General features: G+C 40.0%; 1 protein-coding gene across 1 annotated transcript; it reads left to right on the plus strand.

Annotated features, from left to right (window-relative positions):
- Positions 1–27,005, plus strand: ZDHHC11 (zinc finger DHHC-type containing 11). The gene is made up of 9 exons (XM_063125075.1): positions 1–96; positions 4,005–4,241; positions 6,279–6,457; positions 10,298–10,399; positions 14,234–14,358; positions 15,963–16,118; positions 23,644–23,765; positions 25,409–25,461; positions 26,960–27,005. The coding sequence occupies exons 1-9, from the start codon at positions 1–3 to the stop codon at positions 27,003–27,005; spliced, it is 1,116 nt and encodes a 371-aa protein (XP_062981145.1).
- Positions 27,006–27,033: the final 28 nt, after the last annotated feature.

The raw sequence follows: 27,033 nt of genomic DNA on the forward strand, positions 1-27,033 counted from the left end.
ATGAAAGAACTGAAGGGTAATCAAGAAAAGCCTGATGAGCATTTGGTAAATGTAGAGTCTAAAAAATTTGTGATGCCCTTACAGCAAGAAATGAATGTAAGATTGAAGAGTTGGAAGAATGAAATGAAGCATTAGGTAATAACGAGGAGAAAAGGAATAAAAAGGGGGGGAAACCCTGGAAGATACTAGGTAGGAAGAAATCCAACCCACCCCATGTTTTATAAGGACAAGTGAGACATTATGTTACAAGGAAAACACACTGAAAAACAATATAACCACCTTCTAGAAAATAGAAATGTTGCTCCTGGATAATCATATGCAGTTACTTTTATATAAGACTCAAAGAATAGAAGTACTGGACAGTTACAGTGCTAAGAAAAGGAGGTTTGTTCCAATTAACAACAGTTGGAAACTTTATACTCCACATAATAATCAGAAAGAGACCTGGATTTAGTTATGGACAGTTGGCAGGATATGTCCTTCTTAGAGTAAATATAGTACTACATGTTATGATTGATTTTAAAAATTGGCTAAAAGGTGTTTGGTGAATATTCCACCAAAAATAAAGAGATTATACTTTGGAGATTATATTAAAATGAACATTTCCCTAGAATTAATTATTATTTTTATTCCTGAGATATCAAGAACAGTCAAGAAAGCAGATACCAGACCAGCAATCTTAGTAGATTATAACCCTATTATATGGAAACAGAATAACCTAAAAATAAAATAGATAAAATATGGAAACTGGGTGGTTTCATTTTGACAGATACAGAAGTAACATCTCAAATAGCAAATGCTTTTAAAGATATTTCAAGGATAGTTTATTTAAACATTCCATTCTGTGAAGCCAGGAAAGCTTTCATTTATGGACAATCTATAATTTAAAGGGAAAAAATGAAAGCAATATACAAGGAGGAAATAGAAGAACGGTATAAAAGTTAAGAGGAATAAATTGTGATACTGACCAGTTTGACTATAGTTAAAAATAAGCAGGATACATTGGACTCATACTACACACACACATACACACACACACACACACACACACACACACACACACACAGAGAGAGAGAGAGAGAGAGAGAGGGAGGGAGGGAGGGAGGGAGGGGGAAAACAGGCATACCTTGAATATTGAAATTAAAGTAATAAGATATTAGCATACAGAGTAACAAGGAAAAAACATAAGTCTATTAAGAGAAGACAATGGACACAGTAGTAGGTATGAAAAAATAGAGCAAGTATTATAAGGAATTATATGAATTGCAGCAACTTTGTTCTAGACATATTAATGAATTTATAGAAAAGATTGCACTACCACATCGATCACAAAAGGATATAATGTAGATAGATCAAACAATTCATAATACAGAGATTACACAAACTATCAAAAAGTTTTAAAAAGGCACCAAGACCAGATGGCTATATAGCTGAATAATATTTTTTAAATTGTTATTGTTGTAGAAGAGTCTTTAATTCAGGCAATAAATGAAATGCATGATCCAGAAAAGATCCCACAAGATTGGCTACTGGGAAGAGTAATACTGATATGTAAAAATGGTAAAGAAAGAGGGTTTTAGATTATATAGACCAATTACATTATTGACTGCTGAAAATAAAATATTAACCTCTATATGAACAACTACACTGAATAAGATAATATCTTATCCATTAACAATGGATGTGTGAAGAACCTTAAGCATTATAGAACATAACTCTACAAAGCAGAAAACAGCATGTCTTTTTTCTAGAGGCTGAAAAGGCATATGATAGGCTGGAATGGCTGTACTTGAAAGAATGTGCAAAAAGATTTGGATGTAAACAAAGATTTAACAAATGTCTTAATAGAATATACTCTAACAAGTTGGTTATCTGTGAACACAGTTCATGCAGAAAAATTAACTGGAAAAGGGCCCATCAGATGGTAAACTCAGCCTTGCACCTTGAACACAAGATGGCATAGCAACAAGACCATGCCATCTTGAATGGTGTGTACAAGGAAGCAAAGCCTATTTGCAAAAGTCCTTCAGGAATTGCTTGCCAAGAGTGAACCCACTGGTGACAATGTTGCAGATGAACCATAAGCAGTAATAGTGATACCTTTCTGCCATGGCAGCAAAGAGTTGACAAGTATGATGTAATAAATATCTTAAGCATTGACTTTTTCATGGCAGCAAGACTTCAGATCATTTATTTATTTATTTATTACATTTCTATACCACCCAATAGCCGGAGCTCTCTGGGCGGTTCACAAAAATTAAAAACATTCAAAGTATAAAACAACAGTATAAAACCAGAATATAAAATACAGTATAAAAGCTCAATCAGATAAAAACAACAGCAATGCAAAATTACAAATTTAAAACACCAAGTTAAAATTTATTTATAGACTGTTAAAATGCTGGGAGAATAAAAAGGTCTTCACCTGGCGTCTAAAAGCACATAATGTAGGTGCCAAGCGAACCTCCTTAGGGAGCTCATTCCACAGCCGGGGTGCCACAGCAGAGAAGGCCCTCCTCCTGGTAGCCACCTGCCTCACTTCCTTTGGCATGGGCTTGCGGAGAAAGACCCCTGAGGATGACCTTAGGGTCCGGGCAGGTACATACGGGAGGAGGCTTCCCTCAGATAGCCTGGCCCCAAGCCGTTTAGGGCTTTAAATGTTAATACCAGCACTTTGAATCGGGCCTGGACCTGGACTGGCAGATAAGTTAAATTATGTTGACACACAATAGTGATAAAAGAAGGAACACAGAACTTGATTCAAAATATAACTAATTTATTGAACTAGAGCCAAAATTGTGGGGAAGAGAAGTGACACAGCCTATATAACTTAAGTTGTAAGAGGTTACAAGACTGCCTAACAACATTCCTCCTCAAAAGCACCATTCCCTGTTATTAGAAGGTAGACCTATCAGACACTCAACCCCTCCCCTCTCCCAGTTGTGTGTCTGCAAAAACATGCTACTTTATTTTCATTTTTCTATATATGGAAAGCACCAGGGTGACTAGAAACACAGCCCTCCAAAGTGCCAAATTGTTCATGAAGTTTCCTAAGAACATAAGAAGAGCCATGCTGGATCAGACCAAGGGTCTATAGTATTCTGTTCACGAAGTGGCCAACCAGTTATTGATGGCACCCCCTTTCAAGAAGACCCGGATTCATTTCTGGGCTATGCCTTCACAGTGCCATGTTGGCACTGCACTGCCGCCAAGCCCCACAGTATCGCTGCTGCAGGGTGGCAGTGAATAATATTCACTGGAGGAGGCAGCACAGGCTCACTGGGTCTGTCCCTTGCCTGGCTTCCGACGACCAATCAGAGGTCGCCTTCTACCCGGGAACGCCCCTGGTGTGTGACACCAGAGTGAGGTCACTATGGAAGAGCCATAGTGACCTCGCTCTGACAGGAAAAGTCAGGGTAAGTCCCCTACTTTTCCAATGCTCAACTTCACAGGAAAGCCTCCCAGCAGCTGTGAGATGGCTGCTGCATCACATAACCGACGCAAAACCACTGCGCAGCCACTGTGGGGCTTTTAAAATGTATCGCGAGCCCCCTGGTAACTTTCAGGGAAACAAGTTTCATCTTGGAGAGCCATCAAATCTCTCAATTAGCTCTATTCAATTCAGGTGAATCCAAAGCCCATCCTTAATTTAAATTGCTAGTATGAAGTAGGAACTTTATGAAAGAAAAAGAAGTATCCAATCTCAGTTTCGTTATTTTCCTCATTATCTGACTATGCTAATCTTTCACAAACAATAGTAAAACTTGACCGCCTTCTTATCACCATTTATTTGCCCAGAGTGCACGTTTCTGATCCTGGCTGTCCAGCAGATAACACTGCTCCTGCTCTACAAAAAGTCCCAGAGCTGCCTACACCAATTATTTGGGTATGGATGAGGCTGCAGTATTTGAATCTGCTTCCCCTCTCTCCATTGTGCAGAATGTATTCGTACTGGTGATGGTGGTGGTGTTCTGCCTATAAAGCATAATGACTATTTTTAACAGGAGACTTTGGGTTGTGTCTTGCAGATAACCTGCTATGACAAGAAGCTGAGGCAGACAGAGCCTGAACAGCTGAGTGACCTCATAGTAGTACCACTGCACTCCAGAGTAAATGGCTGGTCTTTACCTCTTCACTCGTTCCAGCTAATCACCCTGTTGCTTTATTCATACTTGGCCATTGTGGGCTTTGGTATCTACATACCTCTTCTCCCATATGATTGGAAGTATGTTGCCTATGCTGTATCCTTTTCCCCCCTCCACTTAAAACCCAGTGGCAAACCTAAACTTGTGCCTGAACTGCTTGTGCCATTGAGAAGAATGGGCCAGTGGTTCACTTAGGCTGTAATCCTAAATACTGCAAGTACCTAGGAGCTTAATGGGACTTACTTCTGAATAGACATGTATAGGATTGCATTGTCATTCCCTCTTTGTGTTAAATATATGGAAATTGTGAAGTATGCATGTGAAATAGTAGATAGCTGCTACTATGGCTGCTTGTAGCTCAGAAGAATCATCTAGACTTCAGAATTTCATTTTGTGGCATTTTTGAGCTTAACTTAGCATTGCGAAGTAACCAAGGCTGCTGTGTGTTTTTTCTCTTTGTATTACACATATCTCCATCACTCAGTAGCCTCCCTAGCTGCCTGCACTTCCTGATCTGAAAAGGCAGTGTGGGAAAGGAGTTACCTCACGATGTCTTCCCCTGCGCTTTAACTGAAGTGCAGGAAGCTGTGCAGGCTGCCAGCTGCTAGCGAGATGATTATACCATGATACATGATTGTACGTGATATTCCCACACACGCTTTGACTACCTCATAAGTAAAGTAAGCACAAGAACCTCAAAACCCACCTATGAGAATTTCTCCAAAATTGTATTTGCCTTTGAACATTTTTCTTAAAGCATTTTCCTTTCTGTCGTATTGAATGAGAATGGTTGTACAAAATGTGGAAGAAATTTCCAGCACAATACTACTGAGAACTAGGCCTTTGCAGCAATACCTGAAAGGAATCCTCACTTGCTGGTCTTTTAGGCCTCAATTCTAAACAGTCTTGCCTAGGAGTAAGTCTGAGGAGTTATTTCTAAGTAAACATGTGTAGGATTGCACTGCTGCGTACTGAAACATACTATTTCTCTGACTATACTTTGTTTTGTAAACTGTTAGCCATTTGTGATGTGTTTGTTGGCACTAGCCTGTTAGCTGCATTATCAATCATTTTCCTCCAAAAACCCAGTAAATAAAAAATGAGGTCTATGGTATATTCATATAAGGTATCTAACTTTTTTCTTCCTTCTGTACAGGATGAGGAACAAGGGTCAAGGACGCTAATGTTATAAAAGGGAAACATGACAAGTTCTGTAACTGATTCACTATTTATGTATTAAACACAAGATTGTTGCTAGGATCTTAGGAAGTATTAATGGTGTCCTTCATTATTGTTATATATGACGGGAACTGCAGCTTAAAGTTAAAAATAATTGTCAAGAATTAGAGTAGATGCGTTAAAGTGAGAGTACAGCTACATAGTTTCTGGCCCTACTTCTCAGTTTAAACATCAAATAGAGAGAGAAATCATTTTTGCAGTAAAAGGCACAAATGAAAACTGAAAACCATTTCAGAATTAAAAAGTCCTGGCCTTTAAATATTCTGTTCGTTATCCTGTTTGCAAGCTTCAACATTGGCAGCAAGCTTGTTTAATTATTAGATTACTCTGATTTCTCTTTAGATTGCATTAGACTACTGTAGGATGACCATATGAAAAGGAGGACAGGGCTCCTGTATCTTTAACAGTTGTATTGAAAAGGGGATTTCAACAGGGGTCATTTGTATATATGGAGAACCTGGTGAAATTCTCTCTTCATCACGACAGTTAAAGCTGTAGGTGCCTTGCCCTCTTTTGTATCTGGTCAGTCTAACTATACTCCTGCAGCTTTAACTGTTGTGATGAAGAGGGAATTTCACCAGGTTCTCCGTATATACAAATGACACCTGCTGAAATTACCTTTTCTATGCAACTGTTAAAGATACAGGAGCCCTGTCCTCCTTTTCATATGGTCACCCTAGACTACTGTAAACTGCTTGAAAACAGTGCTTCCTTATGGATGATAAGAGGTTGACCAAAAGCAATACCTTCTCATTGATTCTGTAACACCTCTTGGCAGCTTTCGACACAGTAGGCCACATTGTTCTTCTGGGATGACATGAACAGCGGACTGGAGTATCCAATCTCTTGTTCGCTTTTGTTCTTTAACTTTTCCTTAACCTTGTTATAACGCAGGTGATCGGCGTAATTTTTGTGCATCACTTAATCACTCATTTTGTTGCAATTGCGATTGATCCAGCAGATCAAAACATATTGACTAAGAAAAATTATGACAAACCCATGCCAATTTTTGACCGAAGCAAATGCAAGCATGTTATTCAGAACCAGCACTGTTATCTTTGTGAAGCTGACATGTAAGTCCTTCCCACAACAGAACAGCAAATAAAAGATGTAGGGTGCTTCCAGACAGAGGGCTCCTAGCACTGCCAATCAAAAGGCGCTGGGCAGGTATTCCACCTTTTCCTCCTTAATGGAGGTTTTTTTTTCTTGTTAAGAGGAAAGACTGAAGAAACAGTGGGAAAACATGGGAGGGTTACCCCCCTCCCCCCGGGTAAATTTCTGTGAATGAAGCAGGGTGATTGCACAATAAAAGCCTTGTCTGGAAACACACCTACTTATTTACTAAAACGTCACTGTGATGAATACAACTACTTAACACTTGTTTAGCACCAATAGCTTGCTTAGATGTTGTTTAGTCATGGTCTTCAACTGGTGGGTTGTGACCCATAACTAGATGATGTCCTTGAAGCTTTCTAATGCTGCCACAACGTTTTTTAATTTGCCATGCCTTTCTGTCCAGAATACAGACATAATGCAAATGTTAAGCAACAAGAGAAATGTGAACTAGCTTGATAAATACACGTCTGATTTACACACGAGTCCTGAGGAAGTAGAGTGAACTGTATCACTTCAGTCTGCAAGTGGGGAAGATCACATTTCTGAATGCTGTATAACCTCCCACGAGTAGAAGACCAGAATAGCAAGAAGTGGCCTAGGCTGGAACCTTTCTTCCTAATGTACTTGTCCTTTATTTATAGGGACGGAGGTTTTTTTACACAGGGGAATATCCATACATGGCATACTCTCCTGCATTCTGAAGAGGTATGGCCATTGTATTACCTCGGAATTCTGAGCTTTTCTACATGAGGCATTTATTGTGCACTTGTGATTCCTTATAGTTGCTTACGGGTTCTTTAGATGACATCATGATCCTCCAGTTTTGTTTTTGTAATTTTAAGAGCACTTTCCCAGGTTTTTTTTTAAGAGCACAGGAAATTGGGTATTATTTGTAAAAGCAAAAGAAAATATATTTTCTTAATTACGTGACTGCAATATTCTTTCAGAGGTCACATTTTACACAATTTTCAACATTAACAAAGTAAAGGAAAACCAATCCTCCACAGATGCAAACAGATGGTATTTATATGATGATCAGGACAATGGCTTAAGGGGGGGGGGGGGAAATGAAAAAAATCCTAAAAAATCAAGGGATGAACCAATCTGATTGAAGCTTGGCATACCCAAAGCCCTACTTAAAAGCTCTCAGCGTCCCGAGTTTCATCTGTTTATCTTTAAAAATAAGGGAGCTCTGGGCAAGAAGGGGGTAGGGTTGGAGCAGCAAAAGTATGTTAGACTAGCTCAGCCCCTTGGTTTGAAAGGTGTGGAGAAGGAAAATTGCCCCACCCTCCCCTTTCATCAGCAAGCTCTCCCTCCACAGCACATGCCCCCAATGAAGGAAAAAGTGAGAGGACAACGCTACACGGCGGCTTCAGGGTGCATTAAATTCACTTGGGGAAAATAATCCAGACTTTCCCCATTCTAGGAAAAGACTGAAAAGGCTGGGGAAGAGGCAGGGCGTCTGCAGGACAGGCATGGCGACATGTGAATACCGTGCTGCAAAACCACACACCAGGCATGGTGAGAGTGCATTAAATTGCTAGTGTGATGGAGCCCTTAGTATTTGACACATGTACCTAATAGTTTGAAAAGCTACAGGAGATTGCAGAGGTTCAGGAATCCATCATCAAGTTCTTCCTTCAACCCCAATTCCCAAAGACTGGAACTCTTTACTGTAAAAGGACAATGAAGCAGCAGCTATTCAGTATGCTGGCTCACAGCTCAGTGTGCCTGCTAGGTGCCACTGCAGGAAAAAGAAGTTATTGCAACCAATAGTTCCGTATTGTCAGAGAGAACAAAAGCAATCATTCACTACTAATTTAGTGCTCCTATGAGGAGGCTGATACAAGGTTGATTCTCCATGCTGCTGAAGCTATTCAAAAAGGACATTAAAAAATACTCATACGCACAGTTGATACTGACGTAATTGTATTAGCAATTACTTTTTTCAAGGAAATGAAAGTGGAAGAACTATGGGTAGGTTTTGGCACAGGAGCGAAGTTCATATACATCCCAATACATGTGATAGTAACATCCCTAGGTAGTAAGACTCCAGTTCTCCCATTCTTCCACAGCTTCACAGGTTGTGACAAATGTGTCTTTCTTCACGTGGCATGGTAAAGCTAAAGCTTGGTAGACATGGAAGTCTTTTCCTGAAGCAGCTGCCATATTTCCAGTCTCTGATGTGATACAGCAGCAATTGAAAACAATATAAAAGTTTGTTATAGCAATGAATGATCATACTAGTAGCAAAGAAGACGTAAAAAGTGCCAGGAAAGAACTATTTGCAAAAAAAAAAAAGGAAGATGCATGGAATGGATCCCACCAACTTCAAGTGCTGTGTTATAGCATGTAAAACGTGCCGTCTTTCAAGCAGGTCATGTGTGGGGAACCTCTTCACAACCAATACTATCATACCCTGATCCCAGCAACTGGGGATGGGAGAAAGATGCTGAATCTGGTTGGGTACCTATGTGGACTACGCTTCCTATATGGACTACACTTCCTCCTGCTTCAAAAGCCTGCCTCAAGTTGGTTTCTTGCGGCTGTAAAACAAAATGCGACACTAATAACAGATGCAAATGCAGTAGTGCTGGACTACCTTGCACTGTGATATGTCAGTGTGATGGAGAATGAAGTCGAGACTACACGATTAAAAAAAACCTAAATTCACTAAAAACAAGTTTTTAAGCTCTGTTATTTTTAAAAACAAAAAATGGTTAAATGTAATTTTTTATGTGTGTTACAAGATAATTTAATACATTTGCTATTCAGTAAACAGATTTCTATAATTATCTGAAACCCTGATCCAGAAAGAATAAATCAGCCTCTTATGGAAATTTTGCATTATTTCCACTAATTCCCTCCCCAACCGCCCCAATTGATGCCTCGGTACATATTCTTGTTGAAAAAAGGTGTGAAATGTGACCTCTGAAAGTTTCAGGCTTGCAACACAAAGTGCAAGATTGGAATGAGGGTGAGATAGTGCATCTTATTGACTTCTCAGACAAATGGGTAGGAATAAAACCTTTATATTTTGACGAGGGTTGCTCCTATGAAAAGATTGTTAATGACTTTTTTGTAGCACATTTTATGCTCTTTAATTTTGTACTGAGACATCTTTTCTGTGAGATTACAAATAACAGAGTTATTGTGTGAAAACTGGATTTTGGCTGCCATTTTCCAAGATGGCAGCCATTGTAATGATTTCCTGAGATGCCCTTTATATCTCGTTTTCATCTACATGGTCATAAATACCACCATACCAAATTTCACACTTGTATCACAATGTGCACGATTTGGTCAGAAATTGTCATTAAGCCACACTCTACTATTTGCCACGTCCAGTAGAGAATATTTTAGCCATGTATATTTCACTGGCACAGCAGCTTTGCCTTGACTTCAGTAGATAAGTACTTAAGTCTGCATGTGATATCTGCTGAGGGCTTCTGAGAGCCACGTGTATACTCTGATATGAATGTATCGTCCTTCTCCCAGGATGGCTTAGGCAGTTTTCCTCCCAAATGCTTTGCTGGAAGCAGTCAAATAGACTTGCTATTCAGGTCAGTCTTCATAACCCAATTCAGTACTTTGTATCCCATTTACAAATGCTTTCAGTCTAACAGCTCCTGCATTGCTCTCCTGGTTGTGTGTCATGGATGGCTCATCAGCACATCCATGTACACAATTATAAATCTGTATAAATATATTAAGACTTGCCATAAAAATGAGACAGTGAGCTATTTTGAAATACTTGAAATGTATTCTGTTTTAATGTGCTGTTGTTTTTTCCCTAGCGGGCCAAAGACAAAACACTGTAGTACCTGCAATAAGTGTATTGCAGACTTCGACCACCACTGTAATTGGCTTAATAACTGTGTTGGAAGCAGAAATTACTGGTAAGCTAACAGTGAGTAGCTTGGGTAATGTTGCCCGTCTATAGAGCTGGGCTACAATTTAGGAAGGGAGAGGGGGAACATGCATCCTGGATTCTCCCGTCTCCACATTTCGGACCATGAGAACACCTGTATTTCGGAACAGTTGGGTTCTGCACACTCAACTATTGGTGTGAACTATTAAATGGGCCTATGTACTAACTATGCATGCCAGGGATAACTTTTTTCTTTTCTTTTTTACCTAAAATGTTGACCACTTGACCTGAATGCATAACTTTGGTTGTTTCCACAATAGTCCTTTTCTCTAGAATTATCAATCTTTGTTCACTCACTTTTTGTGGTGTATTCATAGGGCTGATCTACACCAAGCAGGATATTCCACTATGAAAGCGGCATGAAAGTGGTATACAAAAGGCAGGAGCCACACGACTGCTTTATAACGGTATTGAATGCACTGACAACTGTTGGGGTCCATGACACATACCATATACCGCTTTCATAGCACTTTCATAGTGTTATATCCTGCTTGGTGTAGATGTGTCATGGGCCCCAACAGTTGTCATTGCACTCCAGTACCACTATAAAGCAGTAGTGTAGATCCTGCAGTGCACTTCAATACCGCTATAAATCATTAGTGTGGCTTCTGCCTTTTATATATCGCTTTCGTACTGCTTTCATAGTGGAATATCCTGCTAGGTGTAGACGAGTCCATAGTCATTGGCTTATTCCATTCCAGTGTTTTCTGTGTTATCCTCCCATGTTATTTCGTATCTGATTTGTGGAGACTTGAAAAGAAAGAAAAAAAGAAAGACAGTTGCAGTGTGGACAAAGTTCTACAGTTAAAACACTTCCTGTTTGCAATTTCAGCCCATTTTATTGCTTCCTGTTGAGTATGTCTGGGGGTTTAGTGATGGATTACTCCAGTGACAGATTCTGCTCAGGGTGGGGTTTTTTTTAAAAAAAATTATGGGTTTATTTTTTTACTTGACACTGCTATTGCACTATAATAAATGAATCTTAAAATAATGTAAGGAAATTAATAATTAAAGGTGTAGGAGCGGTAGGTAGGACACTAGGACAATTAAGAGGGTCCATGCAAGAGGCAATTAACAGGCTATTCATCGATTGAACAGGAACCAATAACACAGGCTGAACTTGCAGGCGATAAACTTTTAATAGCACAGTCCTATACCTGTTTAAACAGAAAAAGCTCCTACAACTCTCAGCATCCCTTCAAGTAGCCATGCTGGTTGGACTTGCTTGGAATTGTAGGACTGTTTTTCTGTCTAAATAAGCATAGGGTTAGGGTTAATGTTTTAGGAGAATCTTGGCCATGGGGAAGGATATTGCTAGAAAATACTGTAGTGGTACATAAAAACCTCCATTTTAATTCCGCACTATTGGGCTCTAATGTGGAAGTATCCCTTGCTATAATTATTGTGAGGTATAAAAAGTAAAACACCAAATGCTTCCAAACAACATTGCTTTTCCTGCATTCTAATTCTGAATATATCCAAGAGCAAAGTTTTTGATCTTTGCCAAGAATCTTTCCTCCTCTATTGAACACTTTGCCTCACAGCCTAAAATCTTGGATAGTGCCCCAACAATATTGTCTTCTGCCTTTGTGCTCTTGGGATATTTTTCTTTGCTTTTTGGCACAGAGAAGAATGTTAATTAACCAGTGCTAGCAGGTTCTTAATAATTAGGTCTTATTTCAGATGAAATCAAATTAATGGTTTGTTCATGAGAAATCTATTGATGATGATTCATTCCTTGTATTGCAGCTCTGGGGCCTGTGTAGTTGCTCCTTTGCATGATAACTAATTTCTCCTCTCATTATGATTATTAGTAGGAGGAGGAGGAGGAGGAGGAGACAAGTCCATACAGCTAGTTTATTAATTTTGCTTACATAACATTACTAGCTCCTAGTTTTGTTGGGAATAGTATGATCTTTCATAGTGACTGCAGGTTACATGGGTGGCTATGGGCTCCAGGAGACCCACAACCACCCAGCCCCATTTTGGGTCCTGTTTATTTAGAAGAACTGAACTAACCATCCAATATTTGTATTTTCTCTGTCAGTTTATATACTGCTTTGGGGATGTCAGGGTCACTGCTGCAAGAAAACAGGGCAATATTGTCAGCAAATTCTTTCATCTGTTTTTGTTAGATTGCGTAATTGAAAGGCAGGCTACCTCAAGAAACAATGACAAAACATTGAAGTATGACTGCCCTAGCTGCCCTAAAATGAAGCCTTTTTCCACTAGCACCTGAGAAGCTATTTGGGGAAGTGCTGCAGTTTGACTCTGGTGGTGGGCTGGGCTGGGGAAATAGAAAAGACAGTATGAGGTTGGGAGTGTCATGGTGTTGTGGAGGCAGCAGGGAGTGCAGCAGTGGGTTGTAGGTTGAGATCAGTTGGTTTTGTGGAGCACAATGTGGAGCAACTGGACACAGCTAATCCCCCAGGCCAACTGCAGAAGAGTTTTGGAGAAGCATAATTCTAGGTAATGGTAAATGTCCCCTGGTGGATTCCATCCTCCGACTGGAGTCCACCAGGGGAAGCCCTATGAAGAGAGACTGAAACAACTGGGCATTGTTTAGCCTGGAGAAGAGAAGATTGAGGGGAGACATAATAGCACTCTTCAAATACTTGAAAGGTTGTCACACAGAGGAAGGCCAGGATCTCTCCTCGATCCTCCCAGAGTGCAGGACACGGAATAACGGGCTCAAGCTACAGGAAGTCAGATTCCAGCTGGACATCAGGAAACACTTCCTGACTGTTAGAGCAGTACGACAATGGAACCAGTTACCTAGGGAGGTTGTGGGCTCTTCCACACTAGAGGCATTCAAGAGGCTGCTGAACAACCATCTGTCAAGTATGCTGTAGGGTGGATTCCTGCATTGAGCAGGGGGTTGGACTCGATGGCCTTTTAGGCCCCTTCCAACTCTACTTTTCTATGATTATTTGATTCTATGAAGGGCCTTTAGCGTGGTTGCCCCCCTCCTATGGAATTCCCCACCTCTGGAGGTCAGGCAGGCGTCAACTTTGTATTCCTTTCGGCATCTTCTGAAAATGTCATTGTTCCAGGAACGGTCCACTTTTCATTTTGCTTTGAAGGTGTTTCATTCTGTTTTTATTTTATCTTGTACACCACTCTGAAATTTTGAATGGGGAGCGGTATATAAATATTGTAAATAAATAAAATAAAACTAATGGATTGTTTTATACTCCTCCCAAAAATAATGATCAGCCCTACTTGCCATAGAGCTGTATTTTTCAAACTTTCCAGGAAAGTTGTTTTATTTGTTATTTGCTTATTTATAACTTTTATATGCTGCCCAATAGCAAAGTTCTCTGGACGGCCTACAATATTAAGTTTTCTCATCTCTGACAAGTTCCTGAAGAATTCAAAAGTTCTCTGGAAGAGTATGAAACTACTGCTGCAGCGATGAGGCTGCATGCAAAAGGGTGAAAATATACAAATGACTCTCTTACTGTAATTTCTCTTGCAGCACAGAGCAACTTGCAGATGCGTACAATCATGGCAAAAGGAGTACATATACGATTTCCAGATATAGCAGTGTGTACATTTTGGTATAGGAATTTCCTACATCTTGTAGGAAACATAATGTGCCATTTTGTTTGCAAAGAGATGAGTGCCAGATAGACAAAAGGGGAAATTGAACAGGTGCCTATAAAACAGAAAAGTTGGGCTATCAAGCATAAACAATAGAACAGGCAGGCCATATTTTGAAATAAATGTAGGGCCTTCTTAATGACTGAATTTTCAGTTGTGGCTGTAATTAAATAATTAAAGACACTTTGTGTGTGCACAGGTTTTTCTTCAACGCGGTTGCTTCTGCTGTTGCCGGGATCCTTCTGCTGATATTGGTGATCCTGTATGTCTTCATCCAGTATTTTGTGAATCCAGCACTACTCCGCACATCTCCTCAGTTTGAAAGTATTGTTCCACTAACTTAAAATAACATTTTACACCAATATGATCTAGTAGTACTTGCTTAATTGAAGTCTGTGGTTTCTTAAGCAGAGGTAGACTTCATTGTTCTCAAAATTAAAATATACAAAGAAAGTACATATGCTCATTCACACAAACATTATTATTCATAGCAGGGGTGGGGACCTTTTATGGCCTGAGGGCCAAACTGACTCTGGGCAAGCATAGAATCAAGGGCTGCATGCCAGCAGTGGACAAGGCCACCCCACTACTGGCATTTGACCACCTGACATGATTGCCAAGTCCTATAAACACACACACTCCTATATGTGCACCCACAGCAGTCAGAAGTAGACTGGGCAAGCCATTCCCTTCCTCCCAAAATGCCAGTCCTATCTCGAAGGGATTTCATGTATTGGAGCCTCCTACATCTTATTGGAACACTGGCTAGAACAATCTTTCCCAACCTGGGGGCTGTCTATGTGGGTTAAAAGCCCATGGTGGCTGCATGGTGCTGCTGCATTGGTTATACAATGCAGCAGTCACCTTGCAGCCACCGTGGGGCTTTCTCGTGAAGCTGTGCAGTAGAAGAGTTGGGGATTTACGCTGAATTTTCCTGCAAGACTGAGTTCAGCATGGCTTTTCCGCCATCTGTCCTCACTCTGGTGCCCCGCTGGGGGCATTCCCAGGTGGAAGGCGACCTCCCATTGGTCACCAGAAGCCGGGCAAGGAGGAGGGAGTGACCCAGTGAGCCGAATGGCTACTGCAAAGCTCGCACTGCCTCCTGTGTCACCATCCCACAGCAGTAAAAGCACTGGTTTTTCAGAAAGTGGGGGCAAAACGGCTTTGTCACGGCAGCCCCCTGGTGCCCTCCAGATGTATTGGACTGCAATTCCCATAATTCCAAGCCAAAGGGCATGCTGACTGCAATCCAACACATCTAGAGGACACCAGGTTGGGGAAGGCTGTGCTGGAGGGTTTTGGGCCTCACTCCACATTAGGAACTAGTTAGTTGTTACAGTCACCACACAGCTGCCATATAAAATGGCACGTTAGTTTCCCTTACACAATGTCTCTTACAGGTTATCATTTTGGGGACAGGGAGATACAGGGCTGTCAGTTTTAGGTAGCAGACATTGATTTAATGTCTTGTTTGGCCCTTAGTGTCAGCCATTGATCCCTCCATTTGTACTAAACCTGAATGCTCACCTCCAGAACACTGGTACAATATGCTCATTTGTTGCACATCCCCTTCCATTGCAGAGTTTAATGAGAATCAGCCTTGGGTTGGGCATAGTTTTTGTAAAGTTAAAATTAGGGTTTGGGTGTGAGAGCGGACCTTTTAAACATGCATACAAGATTCAAATTAATGTGAAATTATTGGTGATGTAACCTGTGCCGAAACGTATTTTAGATCTTAAAAGCTTTTCGTAATGCAAGGGTGATGTTGACTGAAAAGTCAAGATTTCTTGATTCAGTGATGGGCTCTAGGGCTAAGGTGGGCATACTCATATTATCAGAAAAAGGGAAAAGTAATTATTATTAAATGAGATCTAGCAAGTACTTGAAACCTGAATAAAAGATTTTCCCCATTTCCCCCCCTCCAATAGATTTAAGTGGAAATGACACTTGGCTGGTATTTCTTCCTATTGCTCCGATAGAGATGAAAACAGCTGGAATCCTGGCTTTAGCAGCATTAACTATGTTTTTGGGATTTGCGTCCTTCTTGCTACTTGGACATTTATTATTGTTTCATCTTTATCTCTGTGAGTAAAAACGTTTCTGAAAAAGCATGGCTTCATTCAAAATGCATTAGCTTTAAAGGAGTTGTAGTGTCAGCATGAAATTGCATTTAAGTGAAACTAAAAACCTGAAGACAAATAGCCTGGTTAGTTCAAATCAACACATGAATTTACTCCTATTGCCACTCTGGACTCTTTTCCCTTGTTTCTGTCCATCCTGCACGTCAGCTGGTCTACTTCTTGGTATCTCTTCTTAGTCCTCAGCCTGTCCACAAAGCTATTCCAGTCTCTAATGTCCATGTGAGACTCATTTTTTCTGGCCAGATGGATGATTTTCCATTGCCCCTGACAGTTTTGTTGCTGGTATTGAATGTTGGTGAACGTTACATGCCATCAAACCAGCTTAGCCAATCTGTTCAAAATTCACTATCATGAGCATAATACAATATAGCTGTGCAGTGATTTCCTGTGTAGTGATTTCCTTTACAACTACCAGCATTTGAGGCCTCTACTTGATTTAAGTTATTACTGAGCATTCTGGTTAATGGTATCCAGAGGAGGTTACTGGCTTTTAATCAAATGCACCTCTGAGCCTATTTACTTAACTATCTTCAATTCTACTGAGACTTGCTTACTGTCCTTCTTATTTGCTTGTAAAAATGTTTTGCACTTTATGTAATGGAAGTAATTTATTATTTATACCCCATTTATTACAGCCAGGTATACAGAGTAGCTTTACAGCACAGGCAAATGCAATAAATACATATAAATAAAAACCACATTTTAAACAATACTTAATAAAGTAAAAACAGCAATCTAAAACACAGTAAAAGTATAGCATTTTTTTAAAAAATATTATTTTTGAAGAAATATGACCACAGTGTTGATTTCAGTATAAAATAAAACATGTTCTTTTATTTGCCAATTCACTTTATTGATAAGATACAGTTCTTCTGTTGATAGAATCTGTCAGTTTGTCCAATTCTGCCAAATCCAGTCACTTTAAAGAATAAATTCTTTAATTTAAAAAAAAACCCATATTAAAGCTAAGCAAGGATTTTTCCAATAATGTGCCTGGCCACATTTTGCTGATACCAATCAATTTGATGGAAGAGATTTTGAAGCTCCATGATTTTGAGATGACTGTGAAGATAGCCATAATAGTTGGGCAGTCTCATGATAAACTGGTAGTTTCATATGTATTCCTGAGTGCATAGTACCAGGAGGAGGGCCTTTTCTGCTGTGGCACCCCGGCTGTGGAATGAGCTCCCTAAGGAGGTTCACTTAGCACCTACATTATATTCTTTTAGACGCCAGGTGAAGACGTTTTTATTCTCCCAGCATTTTAACAGTCTATAAATAAATTTGAACTTGCTGTTTTAAATTTGTATTTTAAATTTGTATTTTTGCATTGCTGCTGTTTTTATCTTGGTTGTGCTTTTATATTGTATTTTATATTATGGTTTTATACTGTTGTTTTATACTTGAATTGTCTTAATTTTGTAAACCGCCCAGAGAGCTTCGGCTATTGGGTGGTATAGAAAAGCAATAAATAAATAAATAGTATAGGTGTGTATACTAGTTCTCATACCATCCCAGAAAAAGTTATCCAACATCTTTTGCTAGCTTTTCAGTTCTAAGTAATCTAGTGAAAGTAAAGATATAAAGGGAAACAAATATTTTAAAAGAATTTTGGATATTCTAGTAAGCCAAGGAAGATTCATTTTTTTAAAAAATATCTCTCTGAATAGCCTGCTGTTTTTTATTAATTCATTATTGCTAACATTAGAAGCTCTGATTGTATATTAATTCCTAGTTGTCTGACTGTTTTATTAGATAGCTTTATACCATATCTAGATACTATTAGTAATTTATCTTGATTTGATTCTTTAATTGTGATAAGTTGTTTTTTGTCAATTCATCTTATAAATAGAAATGAAAGAATAGTGAAGTGAGAACTGGAGCTGTTCCTAGGAGATTATTACCTTAAAGATGATGATGATGATGTTGATGAGATGATGTAGGAACTTTCTGAAGAGCATCTTCAATAATATTAATAGTTTTCCTCATTTGTGTTTAGTTGTGTGCCCCGAATAAATCCTGCTTGAGCTATTTCCCAATAGATTGATCTGTTTCCCAATCAATTGGCCTATTTGCCAGAATATCAATTCTAATAAGTCATACTGGCCTGTAAGAATGTACCTTTGCTGGTATTATAATGGGATTGGAGTTGGACTGAATGATCACTGTAAAAAGAGACTGTTAGTGGGTTAACTTGCTGTGGCTTGGCTAGGCTCCTCTCTATTAAGTACATTTTTGGATGGAAGGCCTCCCCTCCCCCTGTAGGAACACGGCTGGGACATGTCCATATTAAAGGATATTCGCAGCTCTGCTGCTACTTTTGTGAATGGAAAAAAGGCAGGAAGATGAGTCAGCTAAATTCCCCTCTTTCCCCTCCCCAAGGAATGTGGTAATTGAGTATCTGCAAAATGCAAGCAGCTTTAGTAGTAGAGGCTAGGGAGAGACTTAGGGCTAAACTATTTATTTATCTATTCATTTATTTATTACATTTTTATACCGCCCAATAGCCGAAGCTCTCTGGGCAGTTCACAAACATTCTCTGGGCGGTTCACACAAAAAACTAGATGCTACCTTAGGTAGGTAGTGTGCAGCCGATCCTCAACATTTTCTACAACTTGAAGTAATCAGCTGAGGTCCTATTCTGGTTCGGGACCACCACATGTAGCCAGAGGATGTTTAAATCTTCCCATACACCACATTTTCCCCTTAAATTCCTCCCTCCTCCACACACAGAAACACAATGCGGGAGCTAAAAAAATAGAATTTCCCTAATAGCATCAACAGAGGTGGAAGGTTTTACCCATATGAGGGAACAAAGTTTAAACCTCCCCTAAAGTATTTGCCACCTGAGGCACCCCCACTCCCGAACTCAAGGTCCATAGAAACGAAGGGAAATCATAGGAAAAAGAAAAGAAGGAGACCTTCAAGGTTCATAAGATTTTTTCAAAATGAACCTAATGCATTTTGAACAGTTCTTCCTCAGGGGCACTCTTAGACAGCTAATTTCAACCTAGTATCTACACATTGTTGCAACTTAATTATGGGAGAGTACCCATGGTCCAAAACTAGCTGTCTGAGGCAACCTTCTCTATTTGTCTAATGATAGGGCTAGCCCTGAAATTATTTACTTTGGCAATCTGCCATCTGGGATATTCCCCAATTGTTTACTCTGTCCTGATATTTCTGAATTATCTCTATGTTGCCTATCTGGAGATTTCCCTTGGGTAGATCTGGGCTTTCTATAGGTTTGAAAAGAAAAAAGACCCATTTTCTCTGCAATTTAATGAGCCTTTTCTAGTTTCTAGGCTGTAATCCAAATATTAATAAGAAGCTTAAAAGGGGTTCTACATTTGTATCTAATACTGTTCGTTATATGAGGAGAGGTTAAAAAATTGAATTGTCTGTCTTTTCATTTTTTGCCAAGATGTCAGGATGAAGATCAGCTAATATATCAATTAGGGGTGTGCACGGACCCCCCGATCCGCCCTGCAGGACGATCCAAAAATTTCGGATCAGGCCCGCTCCGCCCCGCACCACTCCGCCCATAGTCCGCTCCTCTTCGCCACAGAGCTCCGGCTCCGAATCGGAGCTCCGCAGTGGAGGGGAGTGGCGCCAGGTAAGGCCCCCCTCCCTCCTCTCCCTTACCTGCAGAGCCCGGTAAGGGACCAAGGGGGAGGGGGGCCTTAACTGCGTCCATCCGCTGTTCCTCGGCTTCTTCGAGGGACCGCGGACAGACGCAAGTAAGGGAGAGGAGGGAGGGGGGGTTACCGGGCCCTGCCGCTGTCGTCGCATGGGCGACAGTGACTGCATCAGGGCCCGGTAAACCCCACTTACCTTTCTTGCGGAGCTCCGGATCAAGGCGAAGGATCCGCCTTCACCTCGATCCTCTTCGCAACGCTCCGCCGGCCCCCAATCCTCTTCGCCTCCGCTTTAAGGGGAGGCGAAGCACCCCGCTCCGCTTCTAATTCGCCGGTCTGATTAGAAGCGGAGCACATCCCTAATATCAATCTGATGTCACTTATGATCAGTTTTCCCTTGCCCAATACCTACAATTCAATTTCTTTTACATATAGACTAATTTGTTTTTTCAAAATATCCCTAGCAGTGGTGAAATGGTAAATTTTGAAGTTCAGATGTTCATTATGACAATCCCTGTACCCATTCTCCCAAGGTGTGTCCAAAAACGCAGGCAGCTGTGCTGATCCATATTAACAAAACCAATTCTAGCAGGTTTTTATCTGTATCAGGAGTAGTTCTATTACAAAGCTATTGGGTTTTCATTGCCCATCCCAGACCAGGCACCCTCATTGCAACAGGAATAGCTCACGATTATATACTGTCGCTGAGATAACTCCTCCTCCCCGCCCCCCCCAGCTACAGTGAGGATTGCATCTAAGCTCAGAGGCAAAGGAAATTTGAGAATAGGGAGGATTTGCATCCCCACTAATCAAAAAGCGATGGGGCTGCATCATTGTGAGTCCTGGTTCCACTACACCATTAATAGGAAGTTTTGATGAACATGAATGAGATGAACCAGTTTTATTTAGATAGATAGATAGATAGATAGATAGATAGATAGATAGATAGATTCTGTTTGTACTCATATCTGTAAATGTTTTGTAATATATTCACCCCCCAAACCACTGAATTACTTTTCTCCTGGAATTCCTCTTAAATGTAAGGTTCTTTAGCTCATATTATTTCCTTCAACTTCACGTCTAGTTCTTACTACATCTTTAGTTTCTCTTAACATGTTCCTATTTTCATGCTGTGTCTGTTCTAATTGAACAAGCTTTGTATCTTTTATCCAACATTTCTTCTATTATCTCAACTGATTTCTCAATTGTAACTGCTTTTTCAAAGACAATACTTATATTTCCCCCCAAATCTCTTATTCTTTTCCTCTAATCTTCTGTCAAGGACTGTCTCCCAGTTTTTTGTATTTCTCTTAAAACCACACATCTAATCTTTTATCTTTTTAATCCTGTGCTTGCATGTATCTCCTGAAAGGGCTTTAATTCTCTTGGGAAAGTATCTTGAACTCTAACTAGGCTAGGTCACTCCAACCTTTTGGGGCCAGTGGGCACATTTAGAAAACTGAAATAATGTCCTGGGCATCACTATAAAATGGCTGCTATTGGGCTTGCTTAGTCACAAAGAATGTGTAATATCCTCAAGAAATTGAGTACAAGGCAGAGGTTGGGATTGATCCCCAAATACCAAATGACATATTTGACCCTGCATACCACAAGACAAAACCTGTTTTAGAGTTCTTCCAGATAGCAAGGTCCTAGTGCAGGCAATCAGAATTTAATGTTTGCTTGATTGTTTGTTTGTTTTGCAGAAAGAAAAAAGATGGACAAAATGGTTGGGATACTCTTTATGTTGCTGAATTGTATTTTTAAGGGTTTAATCTTTATAAACTACCCAGAGAACTTTGGCTATTCGATGGTATAAAAATGTAATAAATTAAATGAAAACACCAGATAAAATTCAGTGAATAAGACAGGGCAATAACATGACAAAAGCCTCGTCTGGAAGCACCCTCACACAATGAAAACTGAGAAGGCTAACTGTTCAGCCTCAAAAATTAGACACTTGCCCAAGAAACTGAGTAGATGACAGAGATAGCATGTGTGCCCAAATCACGTATTTGCCCATTTCATAGAAAGGAAATTACTATTCACATCCCTCCCAAGCAGACAGACACAGGCAAAACTACCTACCTACCTCCCAAATACACACACATTGGCAAAACCACTATCATCCCTTCCAACCCCCACCCAAAATAAATAAATCCCTATCCTTCCCAAACACATAGACCTTCCCAAATACACACACACAGTTTGTTGGATTTAGGTCCCACTGAAAACTATTGGACAAGTTAATCATGACTTAAAATAACTCCTGTTGATTTCAGTGAGAACTAAGCTCAACAGTCTGGATCCAATCCATTTTTTTAACCTCATGAATAAATGTCAGACGACATACAGGATTTATCCAGAGCCCCACCCATCTTAGTATCTAAACATTTCTTCAAAGTCTTCATCAGAATAAATGCCTCATTATCAAAAATATTAGCACCATCTGCAGCTCACCAAAAATTAACCAGTGCTTAATCCAATAACAGCACAATCCTATGCATATCTACTCAGAAGTAAGTGTCACTGAAGTTGGTGTTTACCCCCAGGAAGGTGTCTACAGGCATGTAGTCTCAATTTTCTTCAAGATACACTCATAAACAAACCTAATATAGTTTAATACAATTTGAGATCAACACAAACTGATCAGCAAAACAGAAAAAAGTTGATCTTAAACAATTTGGAATGTAATTAATACATCAGACCATTAATTAAGAAGTAAATACCTCTAATAATATTTTCATAACTCTGCTATTGATCCAATAGAATTAACCTAATCCTTTCATTCTGGTAATTCCTTACAATAAATAATTCATCAGGAAATCTGGACATGAAATCGCTCTAACAAGTGGGCCTTTAAATGAATTATTGCAGTTGCTAAATGCTACTGTTCAGGATTCTAGCTACTCCATTCCCCCTGGTTTTCCTTTCTCATTTCTCCCATCTTGCCAGTCAGCATCCTGCAGTCCTCATTGAGCTGTTTTGAGGATTGTCTCTCTTAGAAGCAGACTGAGGTCCCCAGGATAATAGAGTACGTGGTATTTGGTAGCTAACAGAAGAATAAAAAGATTCCTGCACTGGGCAGGAATTCGATGGCCTTATAGGCCCCTTCCAATTCTACTATTCTATGATTCTATGGCCATTTTCACAAATAAGGGATTGGTTGCTATCCATCCTAGAGCCTCGTGTGGTGCAGAGTGGTAAGCGGTAGTTACTGCAGCCAAAACTCTCTCCACGGCCTGAGTTCGATCCCAGCAGAATCTGTTTCTCAGGCAGCCGGCTCAGGTCAACTCAGCCTTCCGTCCTTCCGAGGTCAGTAAAATGAGTACCCAGCTAGCTGGTGGAAAGGTAACTGCGACTGGGGAAGGCAATGGCAAACCACCCCGCTACAAAAGTCTGCCAAGAAAATGTCAGCGAAAGCAGGCGTCCCTCTAGGAGTCAGCAGTGACTCAAGTGCTTGCACGAGAGGTTCCTTTCCTTTCCTTTCCTTTGCTATTCATCCTATGGTAGGACTGGGGAAGAAGTAAACTGTTACATTTGGGGACGGTATTGTAGTGAAAGCAAAACTTCCACTCCTTATGCTGATTGACCAATCCTCTTTGACAGGTAATTACAGGGGGACCCCTCCCCTCTTCACACCTGTCATTACCGTGGCTGTTTTGAATATGAATTACTGTAGAAATCCACATCATAGATTACTAGTTCCTATTGTATGTAAGGACAATGTGCATGCTTATTAAATTTAATGTTGCTTATTTAAGCTGCAGAGCTTCAGGAAAGTATAGTTTGTAAAACTAAAAAAGTACAAATAAGTTCTTTGTATGCAGTGGGTAAGAAGATGAACACATATGAATATGTGACTCGACATCGAATGAAACAGTGTGCTATATCTCGGGAAATGAGCACGGAGACAACTTCAGAGTCGGCTGGCAGAACGGAATCTTTACAAGTAAGGTCCTGCTCTCATCTTCTGTCCTCCTGAGAATTCACACTCTTTGTCCCATGCCATTTCTCGCACGATAGAATCTCAAAGAACAAAATACTTACGAGATCACAGTTGCTCAATAAGAAACTCTGCCATTGGTAGAAACTCTATGAAAGAACAAATTGGCCAGGATCCCAACAGCCATGAAACAAGGCCTGTGAGCTCAAATGTACCTTAAGCCTCAGTATTCCATACAGTTAAGTTGCTTAAATTCCACTGAAATGAATGGGATTTAGGCAGCCAACCAGCGCATTGCATTGTACCTAGGTAGATTTTACTCAGCAGTAAATGCCTCTATGTTTAATTGTGCTCATTCCCAGGTAAGTCTCAATAACATTATAGGCTAAAATTGCTTCCCCCACCATATGGCAAGTTTGCTCTTGGAATAATAGAATAGCAGAATATTCATATCAGAATATTCATATCAGAATATTCATAGAATAGCAGAGTTGGAAGGGGCCTACAAGGCCTACAAGAGTTGGAAGGGGCCTACAAGAGTTGGAAGGGGCCTACAAGGCCATCTTGAAATAGTAGTTTCAAAAGCAATTTGTAATATACCATGGGAGGGAAGTCAATTGCGCAAGAGCCAAAAACCCTCAAAAATTCTTACAAAATTCCTTCTGTGAGCCTAAGTAGCTCTTTAGATCCCAGCGGCTTACTTTTTTTTCAGCTGATTGACTGTCAGTTCTGTCCTAAAAAAAAAAAAAAAAAAAAAAACCCATAGTTTTGCTTCTATTTTTGTTCTGCTCTAAAATGCTAGTTTGTTCCTATTCTAAACTCATCATCATGTCCAAAATCAACCTCCAGGGCTGCACTATATTGGTCTGATCCTGATAAAACACATTTTCTTTACTTAGCGTTTTCTTTGAATGTAATGGAAGTGCTGACTTAGAAGTTTTCCAGGCAAGGGTTTGGGGTTGGCTTCCTGCCTCACCCTAGCAGAGAGATATCTGGAAATCTCAATCCACTAGTTTTCTTATATTTTGGCAGTTGTGGGCAGTCATTAAGACAGCACATTTTTGTTGAATCCAGAAGCTTCTATGCCCTGCAGCCTCAACAAGAGGTGGTGGTGGTAGAAAGTATGGGTGCTTCAAGACAAGAATGTTCCTAGTGCCACTAATGAGAAAGCATTGTGCAACTTATTCTGTCTTTCCTTCCTTCAGATTTTTATTTTTATTTTTTGGGAAGAAAAATGATGTAAGGAGTGGTGGGATGCAATTCGCGCAACAACAAATATGCATTTGAAAAATACGCACATTTGAAAATACTTTAGTCAAATCACTGCTTCAGTCAATGGGAGAAATTGCATACATTTCAAATGTGCACAGTTGATGAGTAAACTTGTGAAAATACACATGGAATATGCAATCTCCTTCTCAAATTATGGACCTGACCCAAATTGCATCATAAGCTGCTATTACAGTAAATGTTTTTAAACTACAGGAGATTCTTTTCACAGATCTCCTGCATAACATTAGTTTGGCCCTTAATATTTAAAGGGAGCATTCCTACTACCTCTTTAATGAAAGCTTAAAATAAAACCATTCAAAAGTAGCATCATAGAGAGGGGAGCAACGTTCTCACAAGTTTTGTGTTCTCATTCTTAGGAAGTAGCTCAAGTAAGAATACCAGATGATATCAAACACTCCTCTATATCAGGGTAAGTTAACAAATGCATGGCTAACATTTTATTATTTCACTGTGTTCAAGAAGCAAATAGAAATTACTATAACAAAGAAGAATCTATCAATCAGGTTTATTTAGTTATTTAGTGTCAGCCACAATAACACAAAACATCAGATTCAGAAACCTATCACAAGTTTCCATACAGCTATTTTTCATTGTTTCCTTCTGGCATTGAAACATATCTGTTCTAACTAAAATCCTCTCAAGTCTCAAGCTTTAATTGCCCAACAATCAGAGGAGCCATATTATATATGATTGATTGTTGTTGACGACTACGTAAATAATCACGCTTCAGATTAATTGCCAAAAATATAAATCTCCTAAGGACTCCTGAGAGCTATTTTTGCTGGAAATTGCTGTAAACGGAACAGAATAGTAGAAAAGGCAATCACATGGTCCCACTAATGTTGGTACAACAGTCAGGATCCAACAGCAAACGTGAAGCAGCAGCAATCCTGGCTGTTTTGGGGTTACTGGAGGAGGTGCAGGCTAAAGACCAGCTGCGATCAGAATTGGATTGCTACTTCCTCACCACCATTAAGAGTCCCTCATTCATTCTGCAACCACTTTGTTGCCTCATTTGCTTAGGCTTACTTTGTATACCTACATAGAAAGTTTTACCCCCTGGTAAAGTGCCTGTTGAGTCCAAAGCCAAATTCAGTACATTGAAGTGACATGGCTTAACTGGCAGGGCAATGTAGGAGGGAACCTAGAGGATCCAGAAGCTGCTATCAAAGGCCCTGAGCTAAGCGCAACCATTTCTGCCACCCCGTTTAAACCTTTTTGGGGTGACGTTTTAGCTACTTCCTTCCCTTGCCTACTTTCTCCAAGTCTACTTGCCTCTCTGTGTTTATTATTTTCTTCAGTATAGTTGGGGGTCTAAGGAGCAGCTCTGTTTTAAGCCTCTTCATTTTAACTCTGCTTTTAAACCAAATTGTGTGGGCTTCGGGATCCCTAATATCGGGTAACCCTTCACGATCTCCTTGTCGTGAGTACCAGTTGTGTCAGAATCACAGTTGCATACAGTATATCATCCACTGGCTCTTTCTGAACATCTTGGTGCTCAGGCGGCTTGAGATTTTTGGTGTATAACTGGAAACTAAGAAAGTGGAGGGTAGCCTGAACTCGTAGCGTTTTTCCAACTCTGTGAATAACCAGGAAATGAAGTCTGTTGGGTTTTCCTTACCGTGCAGCCGGGTAATTGTAACATCTTATGCTCTATTTCATTTCTTTTCTTCTACTAAATCTCTTCCCCACAGCCCACAATTGTCACCAGCACCCAAGCTCCCTTGCCCACAAAGCTTCCGCATCCCCTGCCTTGCTATTTCCATAGCGCCTCCTTCCAGTCTGTATTTGGAAACCGCTAATTCCCCTAGTTTTTCACCTACCACTATATTAGAATTGGTATATTGGTCCATGTGCTGGGTTTTTTTTTTTCATGTACTAACCAAGCCATTTTTCTTTTTTGTAAGGCATGTGCGGTGTGTTAAGGATAAAATCTGTGAAGATAAAGTCTAATTTTGGATTTGAATGGTTTTTTGAGTTA

The sequence above is a fragment of the Elgaria multicarinata genome, chromosome 1 (assembly GCF_023053635.1).
Source record: "Elgaria multicarinata webbii isolate HBS135686 ecotype San Diego chromosome 1, rElgMul1.1.pri, whole genome shotgun sequence".
Lineage (NCBI taxonomy): Eukaryota > Metazoa > Chordata > Lepidosauria > Squamata > Anguidae > Elgaria > Elgaria multicarinata.